This window comes from Leucopleurus acutus, assembly GCF_964270905.1.
Source record: "Leucopleurus acutus genome assembly, chromosome: 20".
Classification (NCBI taxonomy): domain Eukaryota; kingdom Metazoa; phylum Chordata; class Mammalia; order Artiodactyla; family Delphinidae; genus Leucopleurus; species Leucopleurus acutus.
In genome coordinates this window covers 43,991,531-44,003,886 of record NC_139162.1, presented here as the reverse complement: position 1 = coordinate 44,003,886, position 12,356 = coordinate 43,991,531, and the positions used below count along the sequence as shown (strand labels likewise).

Sequence of the window (12,356 nt, the reverse complement as noted above, 5' to 3'; positions counted from 1 at the left end):
CTCACTGTTGTGGCCTCTCCCATTGCGGAGGACAGGCTCCGGATGCGCAGGCTCAGCGGCCATGGCTCACGGGCCTAGCAGCTCCGCAGCATGTGGGATCTTCCCGGACCGGGGCACGAACCCGTGTCCCCTGCATCGGCAGGCGGACTCTCAACCACTGCGCCACCAGGGAAGCCCTGATAGGTATTAATAGGTCCCTCTGGCTGCATATTGGAGTGTTGTGGGGAGCTGCCATAGTCCAGGTGGGAGAGGATGAAGGATGGACCAGGTTTAGGGCTTGGGACTGGGGTGAGGGATGAAATTCTGGAAATATCTTAATGGAGCTACTGGGCCTGCACATTAGAAGGATGAGAGGTGGAAGGCAAAGTCAGCTAGCCCTGTTCAGGCTGGGATGATTGTGGACAGTGCAGGCCACAGCCAGTCAGGTGTGACAGCCCAGCCAGGATGATGGGGCTGGGAAGGCCTCATCCCTGGGCTGGCTCCTGGAGGCCTTTCTGGGGGGAGGAGTCCATTGGCAGATCTATCCCCTAGGCACTGCCAAAGCCATGTAGCACGGTGATTAAAAGCCCAGGCTCTATAGCCAGACCACTAAGACTTGATTCAAGTCCTAGCTCCATTACCTGTTTGCTGTATGCCCTTGGGTAAATGGCTTAACTTCTCTGGGTAAATGCTGTGTGCGCACTATGCGATAATGACAATGACAGCGATTATAGGAGTCTCCACAAAGTCATCCCTCTGAGACATCCCTTGTCTAGGGTGGACATGGAGTAGAGGTCAGGTCTGATATGTCAGAGAGAGACAACACCCACCACTACCACACATCGAGACCCCTGCCCAGACTGGTCTGGTTTGCAGGCCTTCGCAAAGGCACTATCACAGCGGGATGGACAATGATCCATGTGCCCGTTTTCCCATCCCTCTCTTTTTGCCCTTGTCCCTGCTTCCTCTCTCTTCTGTCTCCATGCCTCACATCCTTCTTCGTGGCCATTTCTTCTACTCCCCGTCTTCGGAGTCTATACCCTTCCCACCGCTGCCTCCAGCCTTTTCATCAATGCAAGCAGCCTCGCAGTGTCTCCGCCCCCACGCCTGGTTGGGGGTGACAGCGCATGCGCCGTCAGCGCCCCTCCCTCTCCACCCCCATCCCCCGTCGGCGTCCGGGCCTCGTCCCCTTCTCTCTGTCTTCTTCTCCCCCATCACTTCCCCAGACACTGGCACCCCATTACTCCAGCTTCCCCGGTTTCAGCTTTGGTCTCCAGCCCCAGACACCCGAGGTAAGATGGGTAGAGGGGAGGCCCGCGGAGAAGGGGAGGGGCAAAGCATCCTGCATCCTGAGATAAACAAACCGGGGGAGGGGGCGGCCTAGACTGAGGGCCCTGACGCGGGAGGAGAAGAATGGGGGACTGACCTGGGGGAAGTGGTAGGCGTTGGGCCCACAAACCAGCGTCCTCTGATGGGTGACTGGCGTCCCTATGATTGCCCAAAATCCAGAGCTGGGGGCGTGGGAGCCACCCGGAGCCCGGTGAGCGTCTGGGGGGCTCAGATTCCAGAGACTGGGGCACCCTCTCTAGCTGACCTCTGCCCCCAGGATTTGCCTGAAGGCCACCTCCAACTCTGCACCTGCCCACTGAGGGCCACCAAGGACCATGACTAAGACAGATCCCGCCCCGATGGCCCCGCCGCTCAGGGCGGAGGGAGAAGAGGAGGAGGAGGAGGATGAGCCTGTCCCAGAGCCCCCCAGCCCCACCCAGGAGCGCCGGCAGAAGCCTGTTGTGCACCCCTCGGCACCTGCCCCCCTCCCCAAGGACTACGGTAACCACCCTCCCCACTCAGCAATATGGCCTGGAGCCTTGGGTTGCCAGGGAGGTTTGGCTGAACTCTGCTGGTGGAGATGGTGGGAGGAATCTGGAGGATCTGAAGGTGTTCTGGAGGAGTCGTGGCCCTTGGATTCCCCCCCCTCATTAATTCATTCACCCATTGGAGAATGGAATTGGGATAATCGTAATATTTGATTCATGACACATCATTCAGTCATTTAGTCATTAAACAAGCATTTTTGGCAAGCCTGCTATGGACCTAGGAACTGGGGGCACAGCATGGAGCAAGACAGATCTAGTCTTTGCCTAAGAGAACTCACAGGCCTCAATGACAACCACACAAATAAGTATAAAAATATAAGTACATAATTACAAGCCTTGATGAGAATTGTGTTTGCTAAGAACCGAATTCTGCAAGAGCTTTTTAAGATACGCTTTCCCTGAGGAAGGAACATTTGAGGGAGACTCAAGAATGAATTGAGGGTTAACAAGGGAAAAGATTAGGGGAAGGGGGTCCCAGGCAAGGTAACCGCAGGAGTAAAGGCTCTGAGGTAGGAAGATGTGGAGCTGAGAGGGTGGCCTCTTGGAGAGAAGGAAAGTGTCTACTCATTCACCAAGCACTGTTTATCCGTCACTACTACTCTGTGACAAGCCTTGTGCTAGGAGATGAAGATTTAACGGTGAGCAATCCAGGCATGATCCCTGCTCTCAGGAGAGAAGGCAAGACTAAGCAAGTAACAGGTATATAAATCGGATAAGTTCAGATTGGAGTGGATGCTATGAAAGAAATAAAAGATGGAGATATAATAGAGAATGGCTAGGGGGCAGCACCTGGAGACAGAGTGGTCAGGGTGGGTCTTTGACGAGGTGGCATTTAGGCTGAGACCCAGAGCATGAGGAGGAATCGGCCATAGGAGAGCTGGAGAAAGAGTGTTCCAGGCTGTAAGCAGCAAGTACAAAAACCCTGAGGCAGGACAGCTTGGAGCAGAAGGAAAATCTTGGTGTTGCTGTTAGGGAGTGATTGGAGCTGAGATGAGAGGTTGGCAATGGCTAGATCTGGAAGGGCCTTAAAGGCTACTGTGAGAACGTTGGATATATTCTAAGTGTGATGGCGGGGGAGAGCAGTTTGTGGGGGGGCAGGTCTGATTTATATTTTTAAAAGCTCCCTCTGGCTACTGGGTAGAGAGGGTGGAGCTCAGCCAGAATTAGATATAGGAGGAGGCTTTTAAAAGATGTTGGCTGGGAATCCCCGGCAGCTGTAAGTTCGGAAATGAGGTTCCAAGTTCAGAGAGTAGGTGTCATCAGAATAGGGCAGGAGGGGTGGCATCTGTGGACATGTCACCCACTAGAGGTGGGTCAGAGAGGCCATAAGTTGCCCTCAGTCTGATAGAAAAATAAGAACGTTATCTGGGTGTCTAGGGCCGGGTATCCACCCTGGGAAACTGGAAAATCTCCACTGGAAATGTGGCTGGATGTGGCTGGGACCTGTGGCCTGCTGGGAAGTCAGAGAGTCTAGGGTATCTGCCCCCTGCCCCCAGGAATCCTGCCTGTAGAACAAGGAGGGTTTGGTCACAGAATGTGAAGGAATCTGAAAATGTAGTCTAGGACAGAGAGAGGGCTAAGGTGGACTCCAAGAGAAACTCGTGTATTTATTAAATTTGTACATTAATTCAGCTAGACTGACAGATCGCCTCCTGCATGGATAGGGGAGTGAACAAGGCAGCCTGGAAACGTCCTAGTGAGGGGGACAAGCAAGAAAAGAAGAGAATGAGGAAGAAGAGAAAGAGAGGAAAAGAGGGAGGGAGGAAGGAGTAAACAAGTAATGTTAAGTAGTGATTTTTTTCTTCTTTTTTTTCTTTTGGCCACGCCACGTGGCATATGGGGATCTTAGTTCCCTGACCAGGGATCGAACCCGGGCCCCCTGCATAGGAAGCACAGTGTCTTAACCGCTGGACCACCAGGGAAATCCCTAAGTAGTGATATTTTTAAAGAAATGAAAAAGGGCAGGAGATAAAGAATGGCAGAGGTGCTGATTTAGCCAGGGTGGTCTGGGGAGGCCTCTCTGAAGCCTTAGGAAGATCTCAGGGAAGACGGGCCCAGGCAAGAAAAACAGCAAGCACAAAGCCCTGAGAGAGGAATTTGCCTGGTGAGTTGGAAGGACAGAAGGAGGTCAGTGTGGCTGGAGGGGAACGAGTGAGGGGGAGAGGGCAGAGAACAGATGAGGCCAGTTTGTTGAGGGCCTGCGGGCCGGGCTGAGGATTTGGGTCTGTACTCTGAGTGTGATGGGAGCCAGGGCAGGCTTAGCCAGGGAGAGCTGTGCTGTGACTGGGGTTTTAAAAAGAGCACACAGGCTGCTTCCGGGAGACACCTTCTATGCGGTACGTCCCTGGGCTCTGTGTCATCTGGTCATTCGTTTGCTCATCCATTCAACATGCACTGGGCTCCTGCCTTGTGCCAGCCCTGTGCTGGGTGCTGACGTTGTTACTACAGGGCAACACTCTAAAGGGGGGAGATGGAAGTTCCTCTGGGCACCCCCTGGCTGGCCACAGGTTGGGTCCTGCCCATGGATCCATTTTATGTGGACTGCACAGTAATTGAAATTCGGGGAGATTTTTCTTAAAAACCGTGACTTCTGCCTTTTTAATTTTCTTTACCCTGGAGATTTGGCTAAAGCATGCCCCGACAGGGCAACATGCGCTAGAGCAGTAGCAGCCCCCTTGGGCATGCAGACTCCTTACCACTCTTGTTTCATGGGGTGGAGTTTGCTGCTATATGATCTTCCAGTTTTTCAAGACACACCAGGCATCCACATTTTTATGTGAGACCTGATTTTGAAACCTCACGCTGGCCACACAGAAAATACCTGTGGCCCATGTGCCACCAGTTTGAGACTCTGTATTAGAAGGTTTTAAAGGTCTAGAGCTCCTCTGCCTTAGGATGGAAGGAGGGGGGGGTCAGTCCACAGTTTGCCTGGGGTGATCTTGGACCTCTCACCACCCCAGCCTTCACCTTCTTCGACCCCAACGACCCTGCCTGCCAGGAGATTCTGTTTGACCCGCAGACCACCATCCCTGAGCTGTTCGCCATTGTGCGCCAGTGGGTGCCCCAAGTCCAGCACAAGATTGATGTCATTGGCAATGAGGTGAGAGCGCTGGGGAAGCGAGGGAGGAGAGGAAGGGGTTCCTCACGTGTTTGGGTAACCCTCCCTGGTCCCCTGGTACTCCCAGATTCTGCGTCGAGGCTGCCACGTGAATGATCGTGATGGGCTGACCGACATGACACTGCTCCATTATGCGTGCAAGGCGGGGGCCCACGGAGTCGGTGAGGGTCCAAACCCCCAAACCTAACTGCCACGCCCAACACTCTCAGAACCCCGGCCCTCAGACCTCCATCCTGGACCCCACAGCCTAAGATCCCAAAGTGCAGTCCCTAAAGCCCTGGGCCTTCCCCATGCTCTGGGCCCACACTCTGGAGGAGGGAACCCAAGCTGACCTGGGCTGTCGCGCAGGGGACCCCGCGGCGGCTGTACGCCTCTCGCAGCAGCTGCTGGCACTGGGTGCAGACGTGACCCTGCGCAGCCGCTGGACCAACATGAACGCGCTTCACTACGCGGCCTATTTTGATGTGCCAGATCTCGTGCGCGTGCTACTGAAGGGTGCACGGCCCCGAGGTGAGGAGGAAGGGCTGGGCTGGGAGGGGCAGGACCTAGGCGAGGAAGGAGGGCTGGAAGCAGAAGGAGGGTACCCAGGTGTGGGGGGAGGAGACGAGTGAGAAGGCAGGGAAGGCGACTGATGGGGCCTGGCATGGGAGGCCAGGGTGGGAGGCGGGAGGTGCGGGAGAAGGAGTTCAGGGGTCCAAAACGTCAGGGCCTGGCGGGAGCTGGTTGGGAGGGGGGTGGCCGAGGAGGGGCGGGGCTCTGTGTCAGAGGCTGCCGTTGGGTGGAGGGGCCTGGGGCCTGCGGGTTAAGAGATGGATGAAGAGGTGGACTTCAGAGGCTGGAAGGCAGCGGGAGGGCTGGGGTGCTGAGGGCGCTCACCCGGAACCCTCCTCTCACCCACTTCCCAGTGGTGAACTCCACGTGCAGTGACTTCAACCATGGCTCAGCCCTGCACATCGCTGCCTCCAACCTGTGCCTGGGCGCGGCCAAATGTTTGCTGGAACACGGTGCCAACCCGGCGCTTCGGGTACTGCCACGCTGGCCCAGTCCTGTTACCTTCCTTCTCCTTCTTCCCCAACCACTTTCTGGCCAGCAGGCCTCTGCAGAGGATGGGAGCGGGGGAGGGGGCGGGGCAGGACCACTTGAGTTTCTTGAAACTCTCATTCCCCATTGGCCCAGTTGGATCCTTAACCCGGTACCACAGGAGCCCATTTTCAGTGTTTGTCCTTCACATGGCCCCATTCCGGGCTTGGGGTCTTGGCCCTGAGGGCATGACCTACAGCACTGAAGTGGGACCTTCATTCCCTATTGGCTCCATACTTGACATCTCCAGCCTGAGGTCTCAGAGGTGGACTTCCCTGGGGATCGTGGGCTGTACCTTAATGCCCCATCCCTTCCTCTTTCCAAGTTGGCCCAGGGTATGACCTACTCCCACCTCTGCCTCACCTCGACCCGGGGTCTCTGGGGGCATGGGCTCAGTGGGAGTGCAGCCTATGCCGCTGAGCCTTTGCTCCCTCTCTTCCTGTTGGCCCCCAGAACCGAAAGGGACAGGTGCCAGCGGAGGTGGTCCCAGACCCCATGGACATGTCCCTGGACAAGGCAGAGGCAGCGCTGGTGGCCAAGGAGCTGCGGACGCTACTGGAGGAGGCTGTGCCGCTCTCCTGCGCCCTCCCCAAGGTTACGCTACCCAACTATGACAACGTCCCAGGCAATCTCATGCTCAGTGCACTGGGCCTGCGCCTGGGAGACCGCGTGCTACTGGATGGCCAGAAGGTCAGGGACTGGAGCAGGGAAGGGCGGGCAGGACTCAGCCCTCATCCCTCAGAGCTGGGTCTTTGGGCAGAGTGCAGACTCTCCCCTTTGCCTGCCCACCCTCCCAGTCATGCACACAGTATTCATTTTGTCTAACAGTTGTTCTGTGAGTGCCTCCTTTGTGCCCCACCCAAGCTGAGCTCTCAGTCCAAGGGGGAAGACAGATCCATCTCCTGACAGTGACAGCCCAGAGCTGTCATGGCTCACGAGGAAGCACATGCAGAGTGATCAGCGCAACTCTGCCCCATTTGGGTCCCCCTGGGCCTTGTTCCCATCCAGGGGCCACTTGTGTTCCCAGAGTGGTCAATACTTTGCTCACTTGAAGATGCTGAGGAATGAGCCAGGAGAAGAAAGGGAGAAGGGGGCCCTAGGGAGGGGGAGCAGGTATAAAGTCCCAGAGGACAGAGAGATCTTTATTCATTCAATCATTCCAAGTTTGATTCATTTACCTGGTGTCCCTCAGGCTCCATGCTGGACCCAGCCTGTCCTTGGGGATGAAGGCCTGTGTTAGCCCCAGACCTGCTCTCATAGAACTCCATTTCTATTGAGGAAGAGACAGTCAATAAAGTATACCCATAGTTAAGATAATTTCCAGTAGCAACAAAGGCTTTGAAAACCATTAAATGCTTGCATTTAATAAATTGGCCCTAGCTGAGGGCCGAGGTGGTTTTAGCTAAGGTCTTCTGAGAAGGCTTCTCTGAGGAGGTGATATCTGAGCTGAGAGGGGAAGGAGCTCACCTTGCAAAAATATGGAGACAGAGGAGACCGCAGGTACAAAGTCCCAGAGGAGGGGAGGGGTAGTGTGACTGGAGGGGAGTTATCTAGGGAGGGTGAAGTGGCGACGTTAGCAGGGGCTGGATCTCACCAGACCTGCAGGCCACTGGAGTGAATTTGAATTTTGTTTCTTTGTACAGTGAGAAGCCATAAAAGTCACATTTTGTTTTGTAATCAAGAGTTCTGCATGCATCAGCCCCACCTGGAAAGTTTCTGTACATGATTTAATCAAATCAGTGTGACAATTTTGAAAGCAGGATGGGTTGATTCTCTCCATTTTACAATATAGAAGACTGTAAGAAGCCCAAGAGGTGCAACTCTTTGTCTGAAGACATGTAATAACAATCTCTGCCTGTAGAGAAGCAGCATAGCACAGAGGTTATGAACTCGGGCTCAGGGATCTGCTCAGGCAAATCTCAGCTTTGCCACTTACCAGCTGTGGGGCCAGTGATTTCACCTCTCTGGGCATCAGCTTCTTCATCTGTAAAATGGAGCTGATAGTACCCACTTGAGGGAGGTTGTTTGAGGTTTATTTTATTTTATTTTATCTTTTTAAATTAATTTGTATTGGCATAGAGTTGATTTACAATGTTGTGTTAGTTTCTGCTGAACAGCAAAGTGAATCAGTTATGTATATACGTATATCCACTCTCTTTTAAGATTATTTTCGAGGTTTAAATTAGTTAAAACGTGTAAAGCCCTTAGAATAGGGCTTGGCTCTGTGTGCCAGGCACTGTTCTGATCCCCACACCAGCTCTCCAAAGTAGGTGCTATGATTTAGCCCATTTTATAGATGAGGAACTGAGGCTTAGAGCAGTGAAGCCTCTCACAAACGATAATAACCACACTCACTGCAGCCAAGCAGCTTCACATATATTAAAAGTGTTTCCACCGGATAACCAGCCTCGGAGGTGGACTGTGATCCCCATTTTCCAAATGAAACTCAGGCCCCGTGAGGTCCCTTTACCAAAGTTACAGGATACTAACAGGCAACACTTACTGATCCCTTACTCAGCACCAGGCCCTGTTCTGAGGGCTTTTGTGTCTCTATAGCATTCATGTCCAGTAGCCCTTTTTGTGAGATTGGAAATGTTCTATGTCTGTGTAGTCCAGTGAACTAGCCATGAGCCACATGTGGATATTAAGCACTTGAAATGTGGCTAGTGTGATTGGAGAAATGATATTTTAATTTAATTTTAGTTAATTTAAATTGTCATATGTGGCTAGTGGCCGTTGACTGCGTCGGACAGCGCAGCTCTGTAACAATCCTGTAAGGCGGGTGAGATTTCTTTTCCCATTTCGCAGATGAGGACATCGAGGCACAGTTAAGTTATACAACCAGTGAATGGTGATGTCCAAGCTGAGATTTAAGCCTGGGGCTCCCTCATCCATCCCACCATGCTACCTGTGTGCCGGTGATCTTATCGGCCTCTCAAGGTGCACCCAAGCCATTTCCTCCCTTGTTTCCTCAGACGGGCACACTGCGGTTCTGCGGGACCACGGAGTTCGCCAGCGGCCAGTGGGTGGGCGTGGAACTGGATGAACCTGAGGGCAAGAATGATGGCAGTGTTGGGGGTGTCCGGTACTTCATCTGCCCTCCCAAGCAGGGTCAGTCCCACTGGGGCCCAGAAGGTGATGGTGGGGTCCACTCAGTAGTTCTGCTGCTGAGTGCTGGGGTTGGGAGGTGATGAGGGGGGTCAGAGGGCAGAGGCTTGGACAACTCCCAGCCCAGGCTCTGTCCCCCCAGGTCTCTTTGCCTCTGTGTCCAAGATCTCCAAGGCAGTGGATGCACCTCCCTCATCTGTCACCTCCACACCGCGGACTCCCCGGATGGACTTCTCCCGTGTCACAGGCAAAGGCCGCAGGGAACACAAAGGTCAGAGGGGGAGCCCTAGGGGTGACGAGAGCCATTCTTGAGGATATTCTGTGGATAGCCCAGCTTCTGTGACTCAGTTTCTCCTCAGGCTCAAACTCCCATTTTAGAGGATGACCTCTGAGTTCCTGACTTCTGTGCCTCAGTTTCTCCTTTGACTCAGTACTGGTCCCACCCAGTTCTTGCAAGGACCTGTGTGTTCCCTGCCCCCTATGACTTAGTTTCCCCTTAGACCCAAAGGTTCTCTCCCAGTTTTAGGGAAGAATCTATGGGGTTCCTGGCTTTAGTGACTTGATTTATCCTCAGACCTAACTCCCCCCTGAAGGACAGTTTCTGACTTCTGAGACTCAGTTTTTCCCTTGGCCCAAATACCTTCAACTTTGAGAAAGAGTTTTGAGGTTCTGTAGGTTCTTGACTTAGTTGTCCCTCAGGCCCAAAGCCCCCACCCCCATTCTCTGGCAGCTGGGATTGTTTCCTTTCAAGCCCACCCCCCAACCCCATTTCAGGGGAAGGCTCGTCTCATTTGAACCAGGATAGTTTCTACCTTGTGGCTTTCTGGGTGACACGGGGCCCCCAGGGCTGGCATCTGGAGGCCTCACCGTCACCCCTTGTCCCCTTCCCGCCAGGTAAGAAGAAGCCCTCATCATCCCCATCTCTGGGCAGCCTGCAGCAGCATGAAGGAGCTAAGGCTGAGGTTGGAGACCAAGTGCTTGTCGCAGGCCAGAAGCAAGGGATCGTGCGTTTCTATGGGAAGACAGACTTTGCCCCAGGTGAGGATAGCTATCTGGGCGGGGGGCAGGCAGGGCCTTGAGGCATCCTGACACTCTCCTGTTGCAGGTTACTGGTACGGCATAGAGCTAGACCAGCCCACCGGCAAACATGATGGCTCTGTCTTTGGTGTCCGGTACTTCACCTGCCCCCCACGGCATGGAGTCTTTGCACCAGCATCTCGAATTCAGAGGTGAGCCCAAACTCTGGCCACAACTCAGGGCACCACCCAGAATCCTGATCCCCTGCTTGGATGTCTCCTTCTCTTGGACCAGGAGGACAGTGTGGATATCCACCCCCACACCCTAGCTCTTTCGTTGTAGGCCCCCCGGGGCTCCGCTCCTGGTCAGACCCTGGCCTCTTGTGGCTCTGACTCCTCCCACTCCTCGTGTTTCCCCAGGATTGGTGGATCCACTGACCCCCCTGGGGATAATGTTGGAGCCAAAAAAGTACATCAAGTGACAAGTGAGTTGGGGGCTGGCTGTGGGAGGAGTGTGGATTTGGGGATAGGAAGAAAGGTCTTGGGTCCTCAGGTATATGCTGGTGACAGAATCTCCAGTATTTAGTTGGGGACACAGGGTCCAGGAAAATGATGAGACAGGATCCCAAAAAGGATGGGCGCTATAGGGATGGGGATGTTAACGACAAGGCTCTGAGCAGGCACCGGGGACATGGGTAGGTCTTGGAGGACACAGGGAATATTATTGACAAGAGGTCTAGATGGCTATTGGGAATGTAGGATATTGGGGACGTGGATAAATATTAATGAAAAAGAGTCTGGGTAGATATTGAGGACAGAGGTGGGTCTATCATCCCCTCACCCGAGACCTTGCCCTTCCCTTCAGTGACGCAGCCCAAACGCACCTTCACAACAGTCCGGACCCCAAAGGACATCGCATCAGAGAACTCCATCTCCAGGTACGTAGCAACCCTTGGTCCCCCTCTCCTGTGCGATATTCAGGGAGAGGCATCCACCAGGCCATTGGACACAGGGAGTCTGGAGTTCTGGGTTGGGGCTGGAAATAGAAGTTAGGAAAACATACGACTAGTTAGCTTACCCAGAAGCAGTCTTTAGGGAGTGAGGCCCCATAATGAATTCTGGTGACTTCAACTTTTTTTTATATATATATATATATAATATAAATAAATAAATATATATATATTTATATATATATATATTTGGCTGCGCCGGGCCTGGGCCCCCTGTGTTGTGAGCACAGAGGCTTAACCACTGGACTGCCAGGGAAATCCCTGGTGACTTCAACTTTTAAGGGGCAGGTAAAAGAGACAGAACACCTTCGGCTCCACGGGAGCCTGAGAGGGCACAGCTGGAGAGACAGAGCAGAATCCAGAAAGGCCAAATCCCAGACACTCGGGGAAGAGCTGGGTGGTGATGGATCCAGATGCTTCCGCATCCTGCACCAGCGTGTGACACAGTTCTCTTCCCCAGGTTGCTCTTCTGTTGCTGGTTTCCCTGGATGCTGAGGGCAGAGATGCAGTCTTAGAGGCTCTGGACATCTGAGAGAGACACAGAGCCTCCTCTAGCATCTCCTGATACAAGGAGCCCCCGAGTCACCCTGAGATAGAGATTCCCAGTAACACGTCCAGAATAGAGACCCCCATTAGCCAGCCCTCGATCACTGAGGCCCCATTATTAACAGATTCCCTCATGATAACCCCCCAAATACAGACCCTATGTTACCCAGAAAGAGATTCCCTAAGTGTAGTACCTTCAGGCTAGTCCCAACCCCTCAGAGGAGACCCCCCAATAACAGATTTCCACATTACCCCAAATGACGGTGACTTTCTCTACATAATGCTCCACAGCAGAACATTCCTGAGTCACTAGTCACTGGATCAGAACCTTTCCCTGTTAACAAAGGCCCCCCCACCACCACCATCAAGTCCCTTGAAAGAAACACCTCCAAAGCAACAGTAACAAACCCACATTTAATATCAGTCCCCTCAAGATGTTGTGACCCCCGTGGTCACCCCAAACCCCCTACGCTGCAATCAGAGACTCCCTCCATTAACGAACTCCCCTGCTCTTACCCCTCAAGAAGAGACCCACATTAACCAGCCCACTGTCACCCCCAATTTACAGATACCAAAACAGTACTGGAAGTGCTAATTACAGGACCCCCAAGTCTTCCTATCC

The 12,356-nt window shown here is 53.5% G+C and overlaps 1 protein-coding gene across 1 annotated transcript; it reads left to right on the top strand.

Moving 5' to 3' along the window:
- Nucleotides 1-1,173: 1,173 nt before the first annotated feature.
- On the top strand, nt 1,174-11,703 carry CLIP3 (CAP-Gly domain containing linker protein 3; the record flags this gene model as incomplete). Its single annotated transcript, XM_082862245.1, has 14 exons — nt 1,174-1,271; nt 1,586-1,809; nt 4,817-4,956; nt 5,042-5,135; nt 5,323-5,484; nt 5,880-5,998; nt 6,508-6,744; nt 9,030-9,165; nt 9,305-9,433; nt 10,057-10,200; nt 10,268-10,391; nt 10,599-10,663; nt 11,044-11,116; nt 11,649-11,703. Exons 2-14 carry the CDS (start codon nt 1,644-1,646, stop codon nt 11,701-11,703), a joined length of 1,644 nt encoding a protein of 547 aa, XP_082718371.1. The 5' UTR covers nt 1,174-1,271; nt 1,586-1,643.
- Nucleotides 11,704-12,356: the final 653 nt, after the last annotated feature.